Raw genomic sequence first — 25,582 nt, 5'->3', positions numbered from 1 at the left:
GTCAGCGCCAAAATCAAAACAGTCATGAGAACACATTCTTTGCAACACACGAACTCTTCTTCATGAAACCCTTTCAAGAAGAACCTAAACCAACAGCGGATGTTGTAACCACTAATACGTGATGAAATTGAGTGCAACAAACGAAGCATGGAAATTCAACTGTACAGTAAACGAGTTGAAGAACACGAGTCGAATGAAAGAATCGAGTTGGAAAACAAGATGAAGGTGTGAATGAAAGAGATGTGATGCCTGTTAATCCGAGAAAAATCGACCTCAGATTGGTCAATTTGACTCCAAATTAAAAACAACACTAGCGTTGTGGTTGTTTGGCTCTGCATTCCGAAAATTTGATGTGTGTGAAATCATCTCAAACCTTAACATTCTCAAAGAAAATAACAATTCAGTTCGAATTTATGCTTAGTTCAAGAATTCTTTTTGTACATTCGGGAAAACAGGACAAGAAAGAAAATGGAATAATAGAATTATTCATTGGATTCAGCTCTTGAAGATCCTCTTCCACCTCTGCTGCTTCCTCTGGTACTAGATCCTCTTCCACCTCGATATGAAGAGCTTCCTCTGCCTCCACGACCTCTTCCACCTCCTCTGCTGCCTCCACGAGTGCTTCTTCCGGTTCCGTTCGACATGGTCTCTCCGAATGTTTCCAAATCAAGTCTTTGTTGTTCTTGTCTTTCTTGTCTGGTTCTTCTATTTTTCTTTTCATCACTTTCACGACTAATAGTATCAAAAAAGCCGCTTGATTTGTCGTATCCTTTGTGAATATGCTTTTCCTCTAACTCTTTAGCAATAACAGTCTTGTCAAGCTTTTGAAGATTGGCTTGAATGTCAAACTCCTCTTCGAATGTTTTTTTGTCCTTTTTGGAAGCACATGTTGGCTTTTCGGAAGTGCTAGTTGTTGCTGCAGTGGTTGTTGTTGTGGTAGTAGTAGTTGGTGCTGTTGTTGCTGACTTAACATCTTCTTGAATGTTTGTTGAAACAGCAGGAGTTGTTGCCACAGCAGCAACAGGAGAAACAACCTCACTAGATTTTAATTGTTGTGAAACCTGCTCTTGTGGTTGAGGAGAGGTGGTTGAAGGCACTGATGATGGTTGTTGTTTTGGTGGTTGTTGTTGTTGTTGTTGAATGGGTTGGGTTGGTGGAATCTGGGTTTGTTGTTGTTGCGGTGGTGGAACATTTTTGGGAGGAATGTTTACCATTGGATTTGGCATTCCCATTGGATTGAAGCCCATTGGTCCACCATAAGGAGGATAAAAGTATGGATTCATGTAAGGATTCATGTTTGGTGGCATCATTCCAGGACTTGGAAAACCAGGAGGATTATTTCCGCCCATTGGGAGTGTTGGAGGGTAAGGCATTCCACCAACTTCATTTTGCGGTAATCTTGATGATGAAGGCATCATGGGTTGTTGTGGTTGTTGCTGAGGTGGTTGAGAAGGAGGTTCACAAACAGTGAGATCCTTGATATCAGTTCCCTTGAAGATGATGAAGGGATAGATCTTGTCGAGAGGAGGAATTTGTTCTCCTTGCTTTCTTCCTTCAGTACCAAACATTTTGACTATTATTATTGATGAAGATTATGATGGTGTTATTGCAAAAGTGAATTATCATCATCATAAGGTGTTGTATGATTGATGGATGTCGTCGAATCATCATCATCAAGTTGTTGTTATTATTATTATTCGAAACCAATCCAAAACGAAAAGATCAAATCACACAGAATATAATAGTTATGGTGGTCAATTACAAGAACATGTTAATAAAACAAACAATAATAACACACAGATGCGGATTACATACCATCTCTCAAAGCTACAGTACTAGAAACCGTATCCACATTAAAAAGAATACCCTCATAACGAATATCACTTTTGGAAATCAAACTAATTTTACTTCCAACATAGGGAGTTCCTTGTGGAGGCTTTGCATCAGGTGGATTGCCAGGTCTTGGATTCATCATGATGACACAGAGAAAGAATTGGCTTATTTTTTTTTTAATGAATTCCTTTTGTAAAATACGTCCAAGCTTTTTATTTAACACCCATCAATATTTCGATACTATCAGGCACAACAATCTTAATGACGCATTGTGGGACTAATGTTTGAAAATTGTTGGTTGCAATATCTCATTGTTTAAATGATCAGGAAAACAGTATTGTATGAATTGGATGTTTTAACACCTCGATTAATTGCTCATCTTTTGAATTTTTGATGAAATCCAATTATACAAGGTTGCATTCTTGTTTTGAATTGAAGCATTGGTTTTTAAAAACTCTAAAGCATGAAGGTAACATTGTAATGCTTTTTCTCTGTGGTTTGCATTCAGCACATACAGGTCGCCCATTTTAGCATGAGATATCACTACACTCTCCACAGTTAGGTTGCTCGAAATCAGCTGTTCATAAATTTGCTTGGCTCGTTCTAAATTTTTCATTTTGTACAAGAAGAGATCCCCCAATTTGATGGAGGTGACAGAGAGCACCTTGGCCAATTCTTCTCTATCATTTATGGATGGATTCTGCAATATGCTTGATGCGCTGTTGACGGTAGAAATAGTTTCTTCCAACATTTCAGCAATTTGTGAAAAGTCATTCGAAACTGTAGTTTGCAACATGTCGCTTAAATGACCAGAAACAATACAAAACAAAATCAGTAGCTTTGGAGACAACTCAGATTTGGCATGAGTGGCAATGAAAATGTCTTTGAACGCAATACTTCTTGCTTTTTCCATCCAATAGGGGCCACAGTTTTTGTTTAACGCATATTCTTGTTTTGATAAATTAATATAAAATTCAATTCTTCGTAATTTCAACTCTACTTCATCGAGCTCCGAATTGTTGTTTTTGCTCCTCTCATTCTCATTTCTTTCAAATAATATTTCAACATAACTATCTGTTAGGTGCTGCTTAAAATCATCAGCTTCATAATTTGATTGTTGTCCTTCGTTGGTATTCATTAAATCTTGATAACAATATTTACAAAGAGTTTCTGTTTTGGAGCTCATACAGCCAATCAAATAGGCAGAGCATTTGTTACATTTGAAATCAGAGGCTTTCATTGCAGTTGCAGATTGTTCTCCATTTAAAAAAGATTGGTAGGGACATTTCAATTCTTGTTGTTGATTATTGCTTGTGTCAGTTAAAGTGGAGGTATCGGAAACTGATGAAATGTATGGGCATGTTTTTGGAACATCATGTTGTTGATTCAATATTACAGACATGTGTGGGTGAGGAATACGATTCAAGAAATTCTCCTGTTTGATCAAAGCCTGTTGCTCTTCCTCCGATAAACTCGCTACATGAGGACATTGTTGGATGAGGTCCATCAAGCGACTTTGGTTTTGCATTTTTTTGTTGTTGTTCTCATTCTTCTCCTTTTGCATTTCTATCATAATTGACACAAATTAACTCTTGAAAATGATGTTTGGCTCTCCAACCAATCAAAAGAATTCTCGGAGAAAAAAATCCAGCAATCCCACAGAAGTTTACAAAACATCATTTTCCTTGCACCTTCGCTTGATCAAGCAATTCCCAAAGGGACTGATAATCTCTAGTGGCGGTGAAATTGGTCAAATAATAATAATAACGAACACGTGACACTTGTTGTAATGACTTCTATGGACGCGGCGCGGTCAAAGACCACCTCCTGTATTTACGTTTATTAAGTCTTTCAAAATTGCAATGGATTGATCATTGTAAGAAGGTGATTGTTTTGTAAGGGCCGATGAGGACATGTGATTATGGTTCAAACACGAAGAAGAAGAAGAATACAATGAATTCATACTGGCCGAGCTCTGTACTGTTCCCATCCCTTGAATTGCACGTGCTCTCTGTCCAATCAGTGACAAGGAACCACTACTCGCTGAGTGAGGATGAAGACTCAACGAATAAGAAGAGAAGTGGCTCGAACCTGCAGAAACCACACTCGTCGACGCACTTGTGATGGACGAAGACTTGTCATGCTGATGTCTCTGTTGAGTGCCAGAACAACAAGCATGATGATGAGTGTGTGGTTGTGTGGTTGTGGCACTTCCGTACGTGCAGGAGCATGAAGGTGGTGTTAGACCTGTGGGGGCATGAGGAGAAGGAGGATCATCATGATCTCCATAAAGATTCTCATTATGGAAATCCTCTTTCAATTGGAAATTCTCGTCTTGATTATTCCTTCTTCTCGAGATCGACGACGTCATTGATTGCATCTGAAGAACACTTCCACAATACAAATCAAAGAGCATTTCATCATCACCTAGAATACTACTAAATCGTCGGAACATGCTAGAGCGTTCTTCCATGTCATCCACCCTATCGCTGGCGTTATCTCCTCCTTCAATAATTTCAGATTCTTCCAAATCCTCTTCGTTCTCGTCTTCATCAGCCTCAGACCCTGTTCGGTGTGGATGAGTTGAGTCAAAATGATGATGATGATGATGTTGTTGTTGAGGTTGTCGTGGTTGAGGTTGTTGTTGTTGTACATGAGTTGAATTCACAGTTGTTGTTGAAGCCTTATCCACCCTACATCCATTAGTAGTAGTATTCAAGGTAAAGGAGAGAATTTCCTTCTTTCGATCTTGTTGTTGTTGTCCTGGCGATTTACCTCGATGATTCTTTCTCTCGCGTGAGGAGGAGGTGTTCGACGAGGATGGCGATTGAGGGGATGTTTGAAAGAACAACAACTTGTTCTTCTTGACTGAAATTGAAGGAGATGATGAGCTCGTAGGATGAATACTATTCTTCGAAGAGGAGATATCATTATCAAAGGGAGGTGTTTGAAGCGATTTATGAGATTGTGGAGTGGTGGTGTTGCTGCTGCTGGTAGTGGTGGTGGTGCTGGTAGTTGTCTCTGGTAATGAAGAAACCGATGAGAGAGGATCCTGTTCTTGTAATATTAATTGGGAAGGAGAGGAGAATGATGACTCGGTTTCGGTGGTGGTCTTGTTCTTCATAAAGACAAGACTTTTCGCGTCTCGTTTTCTCGACATTGGAGGAACAGCAGAAGAAGAAGAAGAAGAAGGGAGGTCACGAGAGTGATCTTGTTGTCGGTTCCTATTGGCCATTCCACGATTCACAGCAGATGGAGAGGAGTGAATGTCTCCACTTCTCCTCACAGAAGTGTTTGTATTTCCCATATATGTTGTTGTGAAGTTGTTTTTGAATTGTTGAATGTAATGATGTTCGAATGTATTATACAAAGAATGTACAGATCTAGTAGTAGTAAATGTAGAATTTCACAAGTTGTTGTGGTTGACCACTAGCAAAGTTGTGGTGTGAATAAGTTGTTGTTGTATGAGAGTGGTTGTGGTGGTGGTGTTGTTAACTTTTGTTTCAACAAGTGTCAGAAGCGTCAGTCAAACAGAATTTCGTTTAGATGCATAGAGAGAACTTTCTTAGACGTCTATCACAGAACGTTGACTTGTTGTTGTTCCTTAGTGGGGATTCTCTCTCTCTCTCAATAACAACAACGAAGGTACAAAAAATTCGTTTCGTTGAATTCACGTTTGTTGACAACAACAGTTGATGATGATAAAGGAGAAGAGACACACAGATGATGCGTGCTGGATGCGAAAATTAGATGTTTTGGATGAGGTTTGAGAATATGAGGATGTTGAATTCTAACACCAGCGCCAATCCAAATCAATAATTATTATAATAATAATATGGGACTGATGATGAAGATTGCAATAAACGGATGCGATGGTGATGATGAGGAGATGCTAATGTCGATGGGTTTTTTTTAAAATAGCTTTATGCGAATCTGGATTTGTTGAAATTGGAAAAACATTTATTTTCATGGACCTTCGAGACAAATTTGGACGGATATATATGGGAGATGACTTGTGACAGGGAAAAGAAAGTAAGGCTAAACTCAAGGAGCTATTTCAGAAAGACGTTGTGAAGAATTAAGAATTTTTTAAGGACCTTGGCAGCCGTGAAATCATGTCAAACTCCAAGGATTAATCCACAACCGGCAACACAACTGCTATCTGAGCACTCACGAGGCACAGAAATGCGTCATTGTCATGCAACAATAGGCATGTTCACAATTTTAGCTTTTAAAAGACTTTGTGTTTTTATCAAAGACTCTTTGCCTTCAACTATTAACTTGAGTCTCTGTTGGTGTTTATGATCATCACGAATTTTCAATTTCGTTATTAATTATTTTTATTAAATTTTAAAACATTTCAAAAAAAATGTCTCGACGATTCCGAATCGAATTTACCACTTTGCGACAACTGCGGAGCCTTTTCTTGCGTTCGTTAGAGATTCAAAAGGAAGTTGGAGGAATATTTCAGCATCATCAATCCGAACACCACTGATGGTTGCTTGTGATATTCAACTCAAGAAGAGAAAAGATACAGGATATTTATCATGAAGAGGATGTTGATACAACAGAAATAGCGTCGGAATGTATCGATGAGCAAAAGGATGAAACGATTCTGCTGTTGGAATTACCAACGTTGGATGAGAGCTTTTGTGTATAGTGCAACTGATGTCATTATTAAGAAGTGGATTGACCTCGAAGATGAGATTGTTGTGGATAATTATTCGAAAAAGCTCATGAAAAAATTGAGTACAAATTCAACAAATACAGTGGTTGATGAGTCACATTTCGTCGATCATTTGAAGCATTTAATACACACGACTCTCAATGATGATAATCCGTTTTGGGCTAGTGAAGAGAATGCACTAATGAATAATGGATTCAATGAGTACATTGGTAGCTGGTATTACATGATGCGAAAAAAGGGATTGTTCGCAAAAGAAATACTTCCCAGATTTTCATATTTAGGATATCAATACTGGTGGAAAAACAAAGTGTTCTCTATTGAAAAAAAGAAGCAGCCAAGAACAGTAAGCAGTAGCGATATCTGTGAAGTTGTAAATGTGGAAACAATGAAACATCTGGCTGACCTGCCATTGAATAAGCAATTGGAATGGTTTCAGAGTAAGGAATTTCTATCGATCGATTATTCTAACCACAAGCTACTGCAAGATTATTTGACAACAATGAGAAACTTTGGATTTTATATTCAATTTTTCAACTGGAATTGTGGGCAAATAGATTTTGTGTTTGTGAAATCGTAGCTTGCCATGATTTTCGTGAAGTGTTCGATTAAGACTATCCCAGGAAGAATTAGATAATTTTGTCACCATGGTTTTTCCAAACTTTACTGGTCGTTTTTTTCGTGATTTTGATTATGTCCATTTGGAGAAGGTGATCCTTTCTATTTGAAATTTTGACTAAAGGAGATCTGGTATCTTTTGATTCTTCACCAAGATGTTAGCCATATGAGAAATTTCAAAAAGTGAAGCCTTGTCTCTAATGATCAATAATTTTCTAAATTCTTCCACAGGATGGTGTGTCAAGAATCTACATTTTGAGGCCAGATGTTTCTTAAAATACTTGCTTTTACGAGAAACATGTCCAAATTCATTAATCCCACCCTTCTCAAATGCTTCCTTCTCAAGAGAAGTGTTATAGGGTTTTGGCCGAATTCCTATAAAATCACACAATTCTTCTTGCTCTTTCAAGTTGCCGAAATAAAGCGAACCAGAAAACACATGCAAATCAGTTAATAGAGATTGAGAAAATTCACGTTCTGAATTGCTCAAAGGAGTACATGGAGTACACATGACGTTCTCGTCATAAAGAATGCTACTTTTAGGTCTCATTCTTGAGCAAAACATGTACAAGCGCACAGGAGAGTTCGATGTGATTCTTTGAATGAAGTAATTGGCTTCAAATGGGCTCAATATCAATGCAACGTTTGAGATTTTGGAGCAAGCAATCCAAGTAAGTGGTGTCATGAATTCCTCATGTGTTAGTTTTAGCAATGATTCTTCGCGTACAACTTCAATAAATTCTTGCGTTACATGTAAGGCAGGATTCCAACACGATTTGAGGCAAGTCTCGGACAAAGTTGTTATTTTAAATGCCTGTCCAAGTGAGACAATGGACTGTCCAAAGGTATAAAAGTTACTGCGAACAATTGAATTAAAGTTCAGATTAGAGGAGAAGTGTGACATTATTCCAGTTTGCATAAAGTTCTCCACATCACGTGTCAGAATGGACTTGGCAGGAGTTTTTGGTGGAGGTCGTTCGACTCGTTTTTCTAATTCCAATTCATGTTCCAACTCTCGTTCTTGTTCTTCATTTAAGACTTGAGAAAACACTTTTGCGTCATTTGCACGAGATTGTATACTGCTATTAATTTTGGAAACAGTTTCTGAAAATTCTGGATACTGTTCATCGTAGTCTTTCTTCATAGTCACAAATCTTTTATCAAATATTTCTGCAATAGTTCGAAGTTTTCTTTCATTACCATAAAAATGTTGTAATTCAGTAATTTCATCTTCTTTGCATCTCTCAATATATTCTTTCAATGAACATGTTGAATCATTATTATTCTTTTGAATGCTTAATATAGATTCATTTTCTTTCATTCTTAACTTTGCTGATTGCTTAATAGAGAATAACAAGCCATTAGTTGCCCATTGCAAATAGTGTTCTTGTTCCATATTAATTCTATTTGAAATGGACCACCTGACGATTTTTTCTTGAATATTTTCACATCGTTCATATTCCGATGAATGAAGGTTTGTGTCAACTTCTGCCGATGCCCAAAATGCAACACTTTGGCCTTTTCCAAATAATCTCATTCTCATGCATGTCTGAGAGAGTCGTTCAAATGTCACACCATGTCCTAATGTTACAGCGGCCTTGGCGTTATGAGGAAACTTTAGATCGGTGCCTCTGGTGTGAATATCGTCTAAATAACATACACACTTATTCAAAGAGTTTTTGTATGGTGAAAACTCGAGTGGAGTAATGATACCATTTCGATCCAGCACCATAATTCGATCTTCATCGTTAAAAAAGACAGATGCATCAACTCCCTTGTCTTGAGGAATTTGACTCAACCATTCAGATGCAACTTGCTGATTATTCATATCCAACATGAGAGCTCCAACATCTAATAACACTCGAATCGGTGGATTGCATTCACAAATTTGTTGTAATACTTTTTTTTGTCGTCATATTCGTTTCAATGACATGATAGTCTCCGTTTTCTTTCAATAAAAGCTTTCTTAGCATGTCACCTGAGGTGCCTTTTAGTGATGGAAGTTCATTTGGAATGATTGAGGTGGGTAATAAGAATGCCTTTGTTCCTGAAAATCCAGAGGTAGGATGTTGGGTCTTTTTTGCATAAATTCCAGGCGCTACTTGATAGTTTGTGTTTAAACTGTTTGCATTCTCTGGCAAAAACGACACGATTCAAGTAAAAATCAATGGTTGACATGTTCTTGGATAACATTGGATAAAGTTTTTGATATTTAAGTTGGTAGTCTGAAAGATTGATGGAGTGATAAGATTCCAATGAAGATGAGATTTGTTCCTTGTTTGGTATTTCATTTAACCATTTCTGGTATTCAATATCTGGATTTTGCATACAATCCAATGATTTAAAAACAGTATCAAGCTGAGAATGTGATAATCCAGAATAATAACAGCTTAACAAAGTGAGTAAAATTGCAACATCAGGATGTCCAAACTCTGAAAACAATGTCACACATTAAGAGCCAGTAGAATAATTATGAAAGAACTTACCTGCTCGTTCAGATGCAACATCTTTGGCCCTGAACGGAACAGCCATTAATTTGGTGGAATTTTCTCGTACTCCATAATTCACTCTCCATCTTTTGTTGAGTGAATGAAATAGAGTTTGATAGGAGAAAAGGCCTCTCATGATCAATAATTCGTACCATGTGATCGTATCTTCGTAGAGGGATCGAACTTGGTCCATTTCCTTTTGAGAAACTTCCTCCTGAATCATGAACCTTTCCAATAGTGTTCGATGTTCTGGTTTGTAAGGAATGTTGATATCCATCGCTTTCCCGTCCAAAATGTCTTGCACTAACATTGGAACAAATTCTTCCGAAAAAACATTTCGATCGAACAATCTGAAATAAGGGAATTCTGATTGATACAAACTTGGAATTTCATGAAATTCTGATTCTCGTTCAAATTGACAAGAAAAGGTTTTGGCATGCTTCTTAATGAGTCTGAAAATTCGTTGTGGTATTGTCCAACGTAAAGAAGCTGCGTCAAGAGATAATTGATCGCCAACTGTGTATATTAATTGATATCTCACATGTAGAATTTCGTCAGACTCATCCAATACATCCCTACAATTTGTATCCATCCAATCTTGAAGTTCAATAAATTTTCTTGACAGTTCGTATTGAGATTGTAAACCTTTTTCTAAACCCTTCAGTTCAAAGGATAATCTATACTCTGGAACTGTGATCAATACACCATTTCGTTCTTTTAATCTCTCCAAAGATAGTTTCAGTTGATCGATTTGACTTGATTCCAATTTTGTATCTCTTGAAAAAGGAATCATTAACACTCTTCTGTTCAAAATACCACCCAACTTGAAAACGAGTGACGTATAATTGGTGTTTAGAAGCTGTTTCAACACGGTTAAACGAAAAAGCTGGCCATGATTCAATTTCAAAGCAAGCATTGGGATAATTACTGATGTTTTACCTTCTCCCATATTGAATTGCATGACCATGTTCGTATCGCAATTCATCATGTTAGAAGCAACCTCAAATTGTGTAGGGCGGATCATCATATTCATTTCAATTTCTAATACGAGCCATTCAGGATGCATATTTGGTTGCCAATTTTTGTGTCCTGTATTTGCGAGCTCTCTTTCGTATTGAACTTTCTTGTTTTCATCTGCAGAAAGTGCTTGTAATCTCTTATTACGTTGTTTGTGTGTGAACAATACAGCAATCGATCCAACAAGATCCCTATGAAAGAAAGGATTCTTAGAGTTCTTCTTCTCAAATAGGAGCTGTGAGAGGATTCTCGTTGGATGTAATTTAGGCCACAATCCAGCTTTGGAAAATGCTACTGATGATGACCTCTTACATGGTTGATAAAGCATTTCCACTAATTTCCATAATTTTTCAAGCATTGAGGATACACGTTCTTCGCTTGTGAGTTCGCGACTACTGCATTGATAACTCGATCTAAGCTCTTCCATATAATCCAAAAACAAGGCATTATTGTTTGATGTGAAAAAGTTGTCTAGTGAAGTATCAGGAATTTTACCAGTCTTGAATATCAGTTTTGCCATTCGAAGATCATCCGAGTTCAGTGATGACTGAGAATGCTGCTTAATTTTGTACATGTACGTAAGAATATTAAAGTTTTCTTTTTTTGCACATTTTTCAATTCTAATGTCATGCAAAGATGGTAGTTCAGGTCGTGTAGACGGAACAATGGTCTTGAGTGTTTCAATGATTTTGTCAAACCATGTTTTTAAATCTATATTCACGCAAACTTTTTTCATGTAATCCTGGAGTTTCGTGAGTAAATTTTGCAATGAAAAATATTGAGAATGAAGAGAAATATGACTGTACGATATGGATTTAAAAGTATCAAAACACTTTCTAATAATTGATAACATTCTGCTTGTTCTTGACTGTATCTCTTGTTCGTACTCTTGTCTTAAACGGTATTGATAGTCTGATTCTGATTCATTATATCTTTGATAAGAGTGAGGTGCTTCGTCAAAACTCTTCTTCCAGTCGTTCAAGTGTTTTTTCAAAGTTTCTTCTTTCAAAGTAATTTCTTTTACATTTTCAATATCTTTTTCTGGTGTGGACAGCAATGGTTTTGGAAACTTTTGAGCATTGTTTAGAATAGCTAACAGATATGCCAATAGCGTTTCATAATTACTACCATATTTGTATCCTAAATATGAAATAAGAAATGTAACAAAAGTTTTGTTTTTCTTGACAGCCATGTAGTAAAGAGATAAAATGTGAGGAGGAATGTCATTGAGATTAGACCACTCCACAATTGAAGGAAGCTCTTGAATTGGTGACAAACATTTCATTCTTCCATAAATCTCGTACTGTACATCTCCCTTTGCATACAAATGATTCGTTCTCGAGCTCCAAGCTAACCTTCGAACGGATGTGTCTTGTGACGGTGGCCGATGTGTTGGAGCAAAGATAAAATTGCTCTCTTGTTTTCTAGCGTAAAGGTCACGTGATAGCCAAGCATTACTATTGTATTTGTTCATTGATTGATCGTACGCTCTTTCATTGAGAAATAGTAAGGTTGGAAATGGATGTTCCGTTTCTTTATCCTCAGCCAGTGGTTGTGGATATAGAAATGCCAATGATTGAGAATAATCATAAATCTTGGAGGCTATGATGACGAATGCATCATGAGCAGCCATAGTTGGAATGGATCTTGGCCATGTGACATATTCCATTTGACGCAAATGTTTTGGATAATATTTTCTTTCAGGAGATAAGGCAGCTATTTTGAGTAATAATGACAAATCAAATTCTTGCAGTGGCCGTTGCTGCCATGCCCGAGAAGAGTGCAAAATACGTAAAGCAGACTCAGTTCCTGTTTGTTTTGTGAAGAGATCTTCAATGACAGAAGAAGTGGTAGCATGAAGAAGAGCCAAAAACAACCAAGAGGATAAATTATCTTCACCCTCCAATTGCCAGAGTAAACGATTGACTCTATATGCAAAATACTTGACAGGATATTGGGTGTCATTGTTGATGCGTACTCTTTGATGGCTAGCTTCACTTGTGCTTGACACTTGAATGTCTCCATTCGGGACAATGATAATCCTGTCAGAATTATCAGACTCAAGTAATATGCCACTCTGTAGCCCAATGAGTGTTCCAATATTGCAGTGCTCGATTACCTTCATATCAAATTCTTTAGATCTCATATACTTTTGTTCAACCAAAGAAAAGTGTAATCCTTTTCTTGGTAAATCTAGTGTTATTTCGTCCAGAGATGCATTTACGAATAAATGGATGAAGGAAGAATCTTCAATTCGAGACACGGGTTTTAGAATTTCTCGAAAAGTATGTCCATGAACATCCATCAACTTGCGTCCCGTAGCAGTTTCAGTCAATATATTCCCTTGAAGGCTCAATACATATTCCACTTGAGAGTTAAAATTAGGATCAAAGAAACTTTTTGGTCGAAACAAAATTGAATTTGTTGTCGAGTCAAACCAATGGCTGTAATTGTTCACAAAATGATGTGGCAAATCTGTTTTAAAAAAGGTGTCAGAAAATAGTTTTAACTCTCCCTTTGAATTATTCTCAATGATCTCGACGCAATCTCCAAATTTGTTAAATTTGTAGTAAGCTCCACTGATCGGAGATTTTGTCACATAGGTTCCTTTTAAACTTCCAGGTTGTACATCAAAAACTGAAGATAATTGGTAAACACAGTATTCAAAGAAAGAGAATGATACGAACCATAATTTGAAAAAAGCCTTGTGTAATCGGGATGTCTTGTCACGATAGAAGGAAGACGTCCAACAGGAGCACCATCAATCAAAAAAGATCCCCTTAACACATCAATTTCAATAATCGTTTTCCCACAATGAGTTGTTAAAGTCGAATGATACCATCTGGAATGCGCTTCCTGGTTGTTGTATTGCTTCCATGATTGTAATTCTCCCTTACTGGCTTCATTCCAGTGGGAGATTACAAATTTGGATAGTGCTGTTGAATCTTTTTCGATTTCATCATGAATAACCTTCTCAATAGTATGGGATGTCATGTAGTATTGACGAAGTAGAAAGGCCATAAAACTTCCATAAGATGTTCCTTTGTTTAGCAGCATATTATCATGTATGATTGTGAGCGATTGGAGCCATGTTTGCAAAGCGTTCGGATCTTTTTCAAATATCAAAGAAGCATATTGAGGAGGTACTCCGTACGTCATTACAGTACAACAACAAATTTGTACCAAATGATTTCTCATTGCTTTCTGTTCACTCGTTGGTGCATTATTCATCTTTGGAAGTAAGTCCTCTACTTGTTGTGACCAGTGACGTGTTGTTTTTCTTACAGTCTCTACCAATTGAAGACAATCTTTTTGGATCTTTGCTGAATCAGTAATTTGTAAAATTCTCAATGTAGAGCAAATGATCATGCATGCTATACAAATGGACTTCCAATTTTCCTTGTACTTTTCCAATGTAGCTTCCAATAACTGCAATAAGCGCAAAGAAAAATCGTCGTTTCTTAAACTTTGGTTTGCTTCTCGAAACCAATCACTACTAGTCTCTCCGTTACTACATGCTTGCCATAAGCTTTGAAGTATCAGTCTTTGTACATCCGGTGTGTCAAAAGAAAGAGACTCGTTGGCCAAACATTTCGCAAAGTTATGTAATTGTAACCGGTGGCCACACCGTAAAATTCCAAATTCAATAAACTCTGAGAGGCTAAGATTGGTGTGGCATGTGTTCTGCTTTGCAAGTACTTCTTTGTGAGAATTCGCACAGCTATGGACTGTCCATTCTAGAGATTTATACACTGGCGATTCAAGTGGAAAATAGAAATCTTTTGTTCCAATTTGAGGTGAAGAATAAATCAACACTGCCTTATTTGCTACAACTGTTACATTACATACATTACATGCATTGGGCTGAATAAATGCATCTTCAGAATATGTGACATGTTTCTGGCTGTAATGCGATTGCGTTAAGCTTTTTACAGTACTTGCAAGTGTAACGTATTTTGGAGAATAAGAGTTTGATGTGAATTCTGATAAACCAAAGGAAGATCTCCATCGGCAATATATCTCGGTGGAATCTTCTAAAACTCGTTGTTGCATTTGACACAAAATATGAAATGCATCTCTTAAGTAGCCATATCCTTCGGGCAACTTTAGCTCAAATACTATGGCGTTTCTCAAATGTATCTCGTCTGGAAGATCCTTCTCGTAGATACAAATGTTCATATCATTGCACTGTTGCGTTAAGCGACACTTATTGCAAAATCTGCTATGCTGAGTATGGCCATACGTGTTTGTGGAATACTCACATTGCGAATTTCGGATCTTCCTTTGTAGATTTTCATATTCCTCTTTCATTTTTCTTACTTCCTGAAGCTTTTTTCTCTTTCTTTCGATCAATTCCATCAAGTATTTGTTTCAAAGTTTGCTGCATAATGGAATCATTTGTGGCATATCGCACACAAAAAAGATCGACTGGAAAAAGTGTTGGATAGAAAATCTGAATCATTGGTGGCTTGTTGATCATGCTCGTTAAAATACTTTTCCAAATCATGGGCATACTTTAGGTCTTCTTGTGAGCACAACAATAAGGATTGTATCGTGCTGATGTCCACACCAGACTTGTAGTGTGAGAGTAGAGGCATATTTTTAACTGCAATCATATGCAGTCCACGAACAATATTAAAAACAGTTAAGAAAAAATCTGCTTTTTCCTACCGGATCATTCTCATACAAGTTGGTTGCCTTAATATGATATTGTTCTAGTATTTCAAAGAGGTTTTTTGATTTAAATTTCTGTTCATGAATGAATTTCAACATATCTTTTCGAATCAAGTCTTCGATCTCACACAGGTATTCAAAGTCATTTCTTTCAGAAGCATCAACGTCCTTTGGAGGTTTGTGTACATACTGTTGACCTGTATATATGGCGTGTAATGAATCTCTCATGGTTTTTAAATGTTTTGAAGCGTTAGGGAGAGAGAGGTCTATTTCATTTCTAACATCTAAATGTTCTAAATTCATTGGAAAAGAGTTATCTTTTGAGCATGAATCGATTTCATTCTTCCACCAATCATCTGCGTTACATTTAAATCGATGGATCAGTTCTAAAGACATTTCCATTACATTTTGAGACAATGATACCAAATTATTGTCAAAAGTAGATTTTTCAATCATACTCTCCAATTTTGCCAACCTGACAGACAACTTTGAAAGCATTTGCATGACCAGATCGAAGGACATTGTTCCTTCGCTTTTAGAACATAAATAGCTCATAAAGCGCAACATGAATATTTTGTATAGGAGTGTACCTTTCTTCATGCCAAAGGACCACACCAAGTTCAATTGCAAACATGTCTTGATACACATCCAAAGACCTGAACGTCTGTACGGTTTTAAAGAATCTTTCCATTCTATAGAGTTTCTAATTTTCTTTTGAACGGTTGTGACAGGTACGTGGCCGACACAGTCCGTAAGTGTTGGTAATAGCCAATCGAAAATCAATTTGGGAGACGCAACATCTCTCACTTCGGTCTGTCTTTTACGGCCTTTGGATGATGTAGCCATTGTTTCTTCTAAATCCATGCATAACGATTGTAATTGATTGATAAAGTCTTGAGAAGACAATAAACAACCATCATAGACGCCTACTGACATTTCAGGAACTGTCATTACTGGATACCCCTTATGTTCCATGACTATGTTGTTTGGTGCATGAATTTGAAAGGCAGTGGCGATGAAACTGTAATTAGCGTGGCTTGGTGCTTTCTTGAGAACAAGACAAGAATTATTTCCAGGTAAGTAGAAAGGTAGTATATCCTGTTCATGTCGTAGCATGTCGAAAACTGTTTTTCCTACTGGTATGGAAATAGAAATTGGAGAAGTTTGCGTCTCTCTCCAATTTTCAAAAGTTCTTTGCACAGAATGGATATCGATATCAAAGTGAATTTTCCAATCTCGCACGATATCAGAATCATCCATAAAGTCACACAGCTCGCGCAACAAATCACAATTCTCTCCCACTTCTTTGAGAGGAAGTTTCTTGAAGAAAAATATTTCGAGCAGGAGTGAATTCATCATCACGCGGTTTGGGTGTAAGTGAGAGAAAATATTTTTTTGTTTGATGTGGAAAACTGACGTCGCAATAACTTTACATGAAGTTTTAGCTTGGGAATTCCCAACCTGCGAGACTCGAACAACAAGAGGACATGATACACTGTATAAATAGCACGTCATTTTTGAACAATTTATAATTCTCGTCGAATTACATCCTCCTCGAAATCTATCAAAAAAACGGTGTAGTCTCTATTCTCAGTCATGGCAACTCGGACTTCAGCCCTCTTCGTTATTGGACGAAAATACATTGCAAAGTAAAATGTAAATGCCTCATGAACATTGGTACTTACAAAGTCAGCTGCATTAAGAGCCCCTTTTATGATTCCAGCACTAAAGTATGCACATTGTACGTTCATGTCTCTGGGAGGCGAGATGTATTTAGTCTCCAGCGGTTCTTTTTCGTAAATCATGTCTGTTCAAAATGAGAAATTGAAAGATGTGACAAAAGAAATTCACACACAAGTTTAAACCTACATCGAGTAATAACTGGCTTGAGTTGTGGATTGGAAGTATCGGTTTGTGTACTGGCAGCTGCTCTTTCGATAGTACTCACTCCCCGTCCGTATAAAGTTTTCCACAATGTATTTCCAATAAAACCGAGCATGTTGTTGACTTTGATTTCTCTTTTGGAATTCTTGTCTCTCAATACACATAATTCCAATAATCGTTGTCCAATGGGAATGCCCAGCTGCATTAATCTTTTGACACCACAATCAGTAATAATAAATTATTATTGTTCAATTAAATTCAATGAAACCAAGATCAATTTTTTGATAATTAAACAATGACATATTCATCATCAACACCTACTTTTCATGTAACTCATTCATATCATTCACTCGGGATTGACAATACTGTACAACTTCAGCAAAGAGGAAGGAAAATATGGTCTCGCTCACTTCCTTCTTTGGCCTGTTCAAATTTTGATCCAAAATATTTGGAGCATAATCTCTCTGTGGTAGCACACTGGGTGTTGTTGGTGATGAAACCGATGGTGGAGGAACAATTGGTAAATTTGTGCCCGATGATGATGACGAGATGATGTTAGGGTTGCTGGTCGATCCGAATGGTGATTGATTCATTTTTTTTTGGATTGGCCATCCAAAACCAGTCCAAGTCATCACCATCTCTTGCTTCATATAACACAATAGTTATTGATAGGATGTATTGCAGTAAATAATCGTAGTGTATTATTTGTGAATGTTTAAATAAATTGTTTCTCATTCTCTACATCATTCCTGTAATTTTTTTGGAAGAGGGTTTTTTGTATGACAAATCACAATTAAATGCGACCAACAGACCCTTTTTCCACATTCACACAACCAACATCTCGGGATTTGTTCGAGAATTACTGTCACATCAACAAACCAACATGTTCTAAATACTATCTCATGTTGTTGTTCTATGTGCACAATGAACATTCATAAACAATATCATGGCAAGTCATGCAAAATCAAAGAAAAAAGTGACCTCAAAAAATTTGACATGGTTTATAATTTCTTCTAAATACTATCTCATAAATAATAAATTTTTACATTTCCTGTAATTTCATTTGTTAGTTTGTGTGCATTTCTTATTCAGATGGACATATATATTCATTAGTAAGTGGATCTTTGAAACAGGTATTCCAATGTCGACTTGTGTTAACTGAAATTAATTTTGCAAATTTCTTTGGTGATACAAAACCACCATCAAGCTCGGGCTTCAAAATTTTCTAAAAAGAACTCCCTGAGCACAGGTGAAACAATAACCGACACCATGTGTGGTGAGACCATTCTTTGCTAGGTCCTTGTTTATCTTTTTGCGAATTTGAGATCCAATTAATGCAAAGAGTTCAGAACATATCAGCCTGATCCTGTTGGACACTTTTACTGATGATGATGATTTTCAATTTTTTCAATTTTTTTCGCAAAGTCGGAGTCGCTGAAATTTCTAGATGAACTTAAGACAAGGGACAAGTTCCAGGTGGCTGTTTGAGGCTCTTGACGAAATCAATTGCAATTCGAAGAGCTGATTCCAAACTGTGCCACTTTTTGTTTGAGTAGTTCTGTCTCGTCTGGGGTCTTGTTGAGACATTTTTTTGCTCTCGTGTGTCTGAACAAAAAAAATGAAAGTCGTCATTTCACATCACAGCGTTTTGAAAAGTGAGGATGACAAACAATATGTGGTAAGTCATCATCAACCTGTGCTCTCTCGATGATTCATTGTTGAATTTATGCCGCCACCAACACCACCACCATTATTATTATTATTATTAATGGAATGAATAACAAACATGATGATGATCATTGCTCTTCATGTTCCGAATTCGAAATTTTTGTTGAGATAGGTCTATCATGTCACTGTAAATTATGATGGAGTCATTTGGGAAATCTGTAAAAGATATTCCGAAATGGAAAAATTGCACAACTTACTTTCAAAAATAATTAACACGAAAAAGTTTGGAAAATTCCCGAAAAAGGTGAGTTATCGACACTAAATTTTCATTCGTTCATTAACATTTGATATTATGGAATACAATGATTCATGATCTCCGTCTTTTGGTGAATGATATTATTGATATTTCATCATCCTTTGCGAATCAACTTTACCACCATAAACATCATGTAGTACCTCGTTGGAAATTTAAAAGAAGACAAGGTGAGTCATTGACACTAAACTTTCCTTCATTAACATTTGATATTCACAAAGATTCATGAACGACAAATGGAACTCCAAAATTATTTTGATAATTTATTGAGCGAACCTCTTGTTCCAACGTTACAGGAAATTATTGAATTCTTTGAAGTGAATAAGCACTGGAATGAAATTAAGAACAGCAAAGGAGGTACTTTTGCATCGACCTCTTCTCAAAGCCAATCTTCACAAAAACAGTATAATCAAATGGTCACAGTACAAGTTGAATCCTCAAGTCAAGAAGTACCAGTTTATAATATTGTTAACTCGAACAATTCTTCTTTACATGGTGTTGTAAAAAGTCCAACCATTCCAAGTCCCAACTCAAATCAACAAGCTGAGGAAGAAAAGAACAATAACAATTTACAACAAAATCAATTCATGGCTATTCGTGACCATTATGCCAAGGACGAAACTGAATTGACTTTTAGAGCAGGAAATATAATTGAGGTGATTCAGAAAGGATCCAATGATAGAAATGAAGAGGATTGTTACTGGTATGGTAGAGCTGTTGCAAATGGTTCTCAAGGATTTTTCGACGCTCGATGTTTGGATTTAGGTAAAAATTACAAAGCTCCAAGAATTATCTCTGTTCTAATGAATGACGACGTCTATGACACAGATGATAGCGTGCAATTGGATGGAACTATTAAAACCATTGAAATTGATTACGAAGCAGAAGGAGAGGGAGAAGTGAGCGTACAAAGAGGTCAAAAAGTTAAAATTCTTCCTTCCTCTCGTCAGACACGAAAAGGTTTTAAATTAGTAGAGGTCTTATCAGACTCATGCCAAACAGTGATAGCTTCTGGTTATGTTCCCACAGAATACCTCATGATTTTATGAGAGGATGACTCTCCAGAAATCTAACCCTTACACAAACTTGAGCCACATGATCCTTTCCAATTTTGCAACCACAAATAATTTACCAAATGAAAGAAAATAATAAAACACACAACAAGTGGTAAAATGAGCTATTCCCTCAATACTCAACTTCTCACCATTGATTCTTAAATGTTCAGCCTCACATGAATGGACGATTTCTTCTGTTTCGTAAATGGCTCTCACACGGATTCCTCTTTTGTAATCCAATTAATTTGTAAAATGAATGAACAACGTCCCCAGTAAGCGCCATAGATCAAACTCCTTCTAAATAAATCAAAGCCTTCCTCATCAACTCCGACACTCGATCACTGATCTTCTCTCACAAGGATGAACCTCCTCATCGCGATGAGACAATAAACAACAAAAAAATGAAAAGCCTCTTCCGTAGGAGTGTGAGAAATCCTGAAAGTATCTCGGCAGTGATGCCCAATCATCAGGGTCATCAGAATTTCAATAACAGTAGTAGTAGTAGTAACATCAGTACTATTTCGTCGCCCAATTCTACAGGCTTACCAGGATCAAATTCTTCATCATCATCATCACCAGGATTATCATTTTCATTTCTTTTACCGACTGCGGAAAATTTAGCAAGAGAACCACCCTGTGGGCATGAGTTATTGGAATATTCAAATGGTGATATGTACGATGGAGAGGTAAACTTGAAAGGGCAACGACACGGGTCAAGCAATTGTTGGTTTTCGGAATATGCTGAAAGAGATTATCCACCAAATTACAATACATCACAACCTGCTATAAAGCAGTTTACCGGTAAATGGTTTTCTAATTTGCCATGTATTGGTAAGTAGTTGTGTGTTGTTGAATGGACTTGCTTATTGGAATAACACATGTTTTTTCAAATTTTAATGAATTGACATTTGATCTCTTTTCACAAATGACGACTGTGATGATCGCCTTGAACCGGTTTCACTGCCATACAGATACACCTGCTGTGATCCAATACAGCAATGGAGATCGATACTGTGGTGCTGTAATGGCATTCACAGAAGAGCTTTTGGATGACTCAAATGTACTATCAGAATATTACAATCGTAAAACTGTGAGCTCACCTTCCTCGAGTGCGTCTCCTCTACAGTCATCTAACACCAGTACAAATAATTCAAATTCCTCTAATTCAAAGAAAAAGAAGTCCCCTTTCTCATTTAACAGTACAAGTGAAGCAAATAATATTTTCGGTAACATACCATCAGGAGAAGAGGGCTTACCATTCATCATGAAGCACGGAGAGGGAGAGTTACATTATGCAAACGGATCAAAATATAATGGAAGTTTCTTGAGAGACATGCGTGAAGGATTTGGAGTGATGATAGACATGAAAAATGAAACTGAATATTACGGAAATTGGAAAGACAATGAAAAGAAGGTTTCGGTACCATGATCTTCAAAGACGGTACTGTGTATGAAGGAGAATGGAAAGCAGGCTCTCAGGGAGGACGAGGAGTATTGCGATTACCAAATGGAGATAGAATTATTGGAGAATGGAGCGGAAATAATATCAAAAAAGCCACCTATGAAAAAGGTACTATACAACACGTGAACAGCAAATGTCAAGTAATGCTTCTGAGAGAAGAAGTTAAGAAAACTGAGAAAAATGACAGAACTACGTCATTTTCACATGTCTAACTCCAATACTGGCAAAGAAGACCTTGTCACCCAACGAAAATGGGACGGACTTTTTGCCAGCTTTACAGATGCCATAAATTATGAAAAGAGAAATTTGCAAATAGCTCAATTTCAAAATTTATTGAAGAAAAAGAAAGCTCAAGAAGATAGCGTATCACCCATGTCAAGAGTGAAAATTCAAGATACTTTACAGACCTACCTTACGGATGCAATGAGCCGAAAATTGACGAAAATTACCTATGATAACCTCACACAGATAGTCCACAACACTGAAGAAATTTTGCCAATTAACGGAGTTCTCTCAACGGCAACCAACGATCACGTTCTATCGAGAATAATTTCAAAATTTGTAAATCTTTTAATTGGAAATATCATCAAAGTGATATCCAATCCACAGCATCTGCCAAATACCATATTCCTCATGCTCTTGACGACTTTGTAAGTACGAACATGTTAGAGTATTTTCTGTCATAACCATGTCAGCATTCCTTTGTGATATTTTTATTTGAGAAAACCTGTTTTATTATTGGAGCAGATGCTACCGTATTATTCGGCCATAAAAAGCTTCTGTATGAACTTAAAGACCATGTATTGAGTAGAATTTATAATGCATTATTCACAATCTATAAGTTTTGCGTAAGTACATATAAATTATTGACCACGTTAAAATATACACAAAATGTGATGTTACATGCCACATTCAGTATCAAGAACAAGACAACATGTATAAATTCAAAACACTTGCTCTCTCTACAATTTCCATGCGAGAATTGGGTGTTAAGGAGGGTTTTATTCCAACAGATGAAATTGTATTATTTGAAAATCCGTATGATCAATGTATAAAGAAACTTAGAGAAATTTCCACAGAATATACAACTGCTCATCAAAAGTTGGATGTGCTTGTGCAAGTTGGAAAAGAATTAATCACAGCTATAGACTTTATTGAAGAGAAAAAACGAGGTAAAATTTCAGATCGAGGTGCTGATGACACGCTTCCTGTCTATCTCTATGTTTTCATTCAAGCACAAATTCCAAACGTGTATAGTACATTTAAGTTCTTATTAGACTTTATGGATGAAAAAGCTCAAACTACAGAGCAAGGTTATAGATTTTCTGTTTTTGAAAATGCAATTCAATACATTCCAATGATAGACTCGTCGATACGAGATACCAATGGCATTCTAGTTCCAACCTTTGTGTTAGAGGATCGACTAGAGAGCTGTGTAAAAAAGATTAGAAAAGAATCAAGAGAGGCAGGTGATGTCCCGCGCCTATTATGGATGAGCTCTTTATTTATTGTTGTTGGAAGCACGCTATCTGAACAGTCACAAACTCACACATGTGGCAATACTACGGGAATATCAAATGTTATTCCAATTACCCACAAGCAACATAAGGAATTATTGAACAGATATCACAAACATGCAGAGAGAATTCTCAAATGTATTTCACTACAACTTGAAGTTCAAGAGCTGTCACCATTGCCAACAACACCAACGGCAGAAACTCCTGTTTCTCCCAGAGAACAAGAAGATTGGACTCCACTTCAAAAGAAAATGTCAAATGCAGATTCAACCCCAAGGATGGTCACAAAACAATTTGTTATAATTGTAGAACAGGTGTATCCAAGTCATATTTACTTTAAGCTTGCCAGAAAGCTTGAAGAATTACTGGAAGAAAATTAAAATATTTACAAAATAACTGATTATTTCATAAACTATGTTTCACCGAAATTACATGACAAATAAGGAAGCGTAATTAATTTACTGATGGTTCAAGTTTTGGATTTTCGACGACTTTCCAAATTCCGAGAGTGTAGTACATTCGTATGAGGAACAAGTCACGTGCCATCCCAATAATTCCCCAAATATTGACCTTACTACCTTCAATTTCTGTCCAATTTACAGGGTGTTCAAATATTGGGATTTTCATGGTGTTGCAAATATGAATGAGATCAATATCAAAGCACCACCTATCTATTTTCATGTTTGGAAGTACTTGTCTGACGGCTTCTCTGTCCATCAGCTTGAATCCGCACTGTGTATCACTAATATTAGTTATATTTGCCACAAAGTAAACAAGAAAATGAAAACCATACATGGTAATATTTCTATACCATTTTCTTTCTCGTTTGACACCCTCTATTAAATGATGTCTGCTTCCAATGACCATATATCCATGCTTGGAGTTGTTTTGTTGTTTCATTTCCTCCATTTTAGATAATAACTTGTCCAAATCTCTAATATCTGTGGCATTGTCACTATCTGCAAATAATATTAATTTTCCACGTGCTCTAATCATTCCTTGTTTGACTGCGAATCCTTTTCCTTTGTTTTTATCAATCTTAATAATTGAATATCAATATTTGGATTTCTATTGATGTAATCTTTCATAAAATCAACAACTACTCCGATGGTATTATCTGTACTTCCATCATCCACAATCATCATTTCACATCTAAATTGTGGATTTTTCTCAATTTTCCTTTCGAGATATTGAAAAGTGTCTTGAAGAGTGACATGAATCCGACTCTCTTCTTTGTAGGCAGGAAGAATAATGCTCAAATCCAAATCAGGTTCATTTAAAACCGAATATTGTTCAGCCTTGTTCTTATGTCGTTGTATAAAGAGTGGATTATTGACTTGAACTTTTTTCTGTTTGTTCTTCATTCCGAATCGATCGCTATTTAAATCATCGGCTGAGATGAAAGTAAAATCCGATAGCTTCCATAATGTGGTTTGTGCTTTTGCTAACTTTTTGAACAACAAATAGGATCCAATTAGAAAAAGTAGAGTCATGATGGCCAATACGATCAGGAGATGGGTCGTCGATGAAGATACGAGATGTTGGAGCATTTTTGTGTGTTCAGTTATTGAATCCATTCGTATACGTCCAACAATAATTTGGAAACTTAAGGTTACAAATTGTTCATTCTCGCGTGTGCTCTGATCTTTGAAAAACACGTGTTTATGAATAAGGCAACAGTTTATTCATGAAAAGCGTAAGAGTCTCATGATGATCCAATTTGAACTCAAAAAATTGGAGATATTGCATGATTTTGTTTATCACTGCGAGGAATCATTCCACATTAAAAACATTTTAAAATACATGTGTTGTGAAAGTAATGAAATTGCCATCTTATTGAGATGGTGACAATGAAATTACGAATACTTCATTGGTAGATCTCTATTCTTCCTCCTCTTCCTCTTCAGCAGCATCTCCTTCCTCTTGCCATGATTTTTCAACCATTTCTTTCACTCTTCTCTCATAAAGCTTTCTATTTTCAGTGTAAAGTCTTGCAGCCTCGCTGTTTGCAGGTGAGTTTGGATTTGGATCCGTCAACAAGCTTTGAATAGAGGTTAAAATTGCAGCAACGTCATAAATAGGACTCCACTGATTTTGAAGAATATCCAAACAAATTTGACCATCATTATAAACTTCAAGATTCAACAGTGCAACATGATATTCCGAAATTAAAATTCAATTAATCAAAACGAATGAACATCATATTATTGTGAAAAGGAATTGAATCATCACGTGAGTGAATATATTAAAATGAATAACGGAAATTACATACTATTTGGATGAAACATTTTGGTGAGGAACTTCACTTTTGGTGGTTTGTTTGGATAATCTTCATTAAACGAGAGACTGAGTTTAAATGTACCTCCTT

At 36.6% G+C, this 25,582-nt stretch overlaps 12 protein-coding genes across 12 annotated transcripts in view; 4 read left to right on the top strand and 8 right to left on the bottom strand.

Annotated features, from left to right (window-relative positions):
* Positions 1-482: 482 nt before the first annotated feature.
* FDP41_012183 (uncharacterized protein) lies at positions 483-1,975 on the bottom strand (the record flags this gene model as incomplete). Its single annotated transcript, XM_044702674.1, has 2 exons — positions 483-1,573; positions 1,816-1,975. The coding sequence occupies 2 exons, from the start codon at positions 1,973-1,975 to the stop codon at positions 483-485; spliced, it is 1,251 nt and encodes a 416-aa protein (XP_044566239.1).
* Positions 1,976-2,200: 225 nt separating this feature from the next.
* FDP41_012182 (uncharacterized protein) lies at positions 2,201-3,361 on the bottom strand (the record flags this gene model as incomplete). The annotated part of the gene is made up of 1 exon (XM_044702673.1): positions 2,201-3,361. One exon carries the CDS (start codon positions 3,359-3,361, stop codon positions 2,201-2,203), a length of 1,161 nt encoding a protein of 386 aa, XP_044566238.1.
* Positions 3,362-3,646: 285 nt separating this feature from the next.
* Positions 3,647-5,140, bottom strand: FDP41_012181 (uncharacterized protein; the record flags this gene model as incomplete). Its single annotated transcript, XM_044702672.1, has 1 exon — positions 3,647-5,140. The coding sequence occupies one exon, from the start codon at positions 5,138-5,140 to the stop codon at positions 3,647-3,649; it is 1,494 nt and encodes a 497-aa protein (XP_044566237.1).
* Positions 5,141-6,437: 1,297 nt separating this feature from the next.
* Positions 6,438-7,097, top strand: FDP41_012180 (uncharacterized protein; the record flags this gene model as incomplete). The annotated part of the gene is made up of 1 exon (XM_044702671.1): positions 6,438-7,097. The coding sequence occupies one exon, from the start codon at positions 6,438-6,440 to the stop codon at positions 7,095-7,097; it is 660 nt and encodes a 219-aa protein (XP_044566236.1).
* A 156-nt stretch (positions 7,098-7,253) lies between these two features.
* On the bottom strand, positions 7,254-15,000 carry FDP41_012179 (uncharacterized protein; the record flags this gene model as incomplete). The annotated part of the gene is made up of 4 exons (XM_044702669.1): positions 7,254-9,034; positions 9,238-9,567; positions 9,622-13,278; positions 13,329-15,000. The coding sequence occupies 4 exons, from the start codon at positions 14,998-15,000 to the stop codon at positions 7,254-7,256; spliced, it is 7,440 nt and encodes a 2,479-aa protein (XP_044566235.1).
* A 276-nt stretch (positions 15,001-15,276) lies between these two features.
* Positions 15,277-16,674, bottom strand: FDP41_012178 (uncharacterized protein; the record flags this gene model as incomplete). The annotated part of the gene is made up of 1 exon (XM_044702668.1): positions 15,277-16,674. The coding sequence occupies one exon, from the start codon at positions 16,672-16,674 to the stop codon at positions 15,277-15,279; it is 1,398 nt and encodes a 465-aa protein (XP_044566234.1).
* A 167-nt stretch (positions 16,675-16,841) lies between these two features.
* On the bottom strand, positions 16,842-17,792 carry FDP41_012177 (uncharacterized protein; the record flags this gene model as incomplete). The annotated part of the gene is made up of 4 exons (XM_044702667.1): positions 16,842-16,934; positions 17,001-17,122; positions 17,185-17,408; positions 17,521-17,792. 4 exons carry the CDS (start codon positions 17,790-17,792, stop codon positions 16,842-16,844), a joined length of 711 nt encoding a protein of 236 aa, XP_044566233.1.
* A 1,025-nt stretch (positions 17,793-18,817) lies between these two features.
* On the top strand, positions 18,818-20,229 carry FDP41_012176 (uncharacterized protein; the record flags this gene model as incomplete). Its single annotated transcript, XM_044702666.1, has 4 exons — positions 18,818-18,877; positions 19,040-19,171; positions 19,321-19,350; positions 19,402-20,229. The coding sequence occupies 4 exons, from the start codon at positions 18,818-18,820 to the stop codon at positions 20,227-20,229; spliced, it is 1,050 nt and encodes a 349-aa protein (XP_044566232.1).
* A 407-nt stretch (positions 20,230-20,636) lies between these two features.
* On the top strand, positions 20,637-21,664 carry FDP41_012175 (uncharacterized protein; the record flags this gene model as incomplete). The annotated part of the gene is made up of 2 exons (XM_044702665.1): positions 20,637-21,066; positions 21,207-21,664. The coding sequence occupies 2 exons, from the start codon at positions 20,637-20,639 to the stop codon at positions 21,662-21,664; spliced, it is 888 nt and encodes a 295-aa protein (XP_044566231.1).
* Positions 21,665-21,877: 213 nt separating this feature from the next.
* On the top strand, positions 21,878-23,594 carry FDP41_012174 (uncharacterized protein; the record flags this gene model as incomplete). Its single annotated transcript, XM_044702664.1, has 4 exons — positions 21,878-22,168; positions 22,243-22,347; positions 22,393-22,545; positions 22,614-23,594. The coding sequence occupies 4 exons, from the start codon at positions 21,878-21,880 to the stop codon at positions 23,592-23,594; spliced, it is 1,530 nt and encodes a 509-aa protein (XP_044566230.1).
* Positions 23,595-23,667: 73 nt separating this feature from the next.
* FDP41_012173 (uncharacterized protein) lies at positions 23,668-24,764 on the bottom strand (the record flags this gene model as incomplete). The annotated part of the gene is made up of 2 exons (XM_044702663.1): positions 23,668-24,252; positions 24,318-24,764. The coding sequence occupies 2 exons, from the start codon at positions 24,762-24,764 to the stop codon at positions 23,668-23,670; spliced, it is 1,032 nt and encodes a 343-aa protein (XP_044566229.1).
* Positions 24,765-25,095: 331 nt separating this feature from the next.
* The window catches only part of FDP41_012172 (uncharacterized protein), a gene marked incomplete at both ends in the record, with an annotated part of 1,022 nt that continues 535 nt past the window's right edge, over positions 25,096-25,582 (bottom strand). Inside the window, 2 exons of the mRNA XM_044702662.1 lie at positions 25,096-25,346; positions 25,487-25,582. The exon at positions 25,487-25,582 is cut by the window's right edge and continues 535 nt beyond it. Of these exons, the coding sequence (XP_044566228.1) occupies positions 25,096-25,346; positions 25,487-25,582 (347 nt within the window). The remainder of the gene's footprint in view (positions 25,347-25,486) is intronic.

Source organism: Naegleria fowleri, assembly GCF_008403515.1.
Source record: "Naegleria fowleri strain ATCC 30894 chromosome Unknown tig13, whole genome shotgun sequence".
In the NCBI taxonomy this organism is placed as follows: Eukaryota; Heterolobosea; class Eutetramitea; order Acrasida; family Naegleriidae; genus Naegleria; species Naegleria fowleri.
This window is presented reverse-complemented; position numbering and strand designations above follow the sequence as displayed.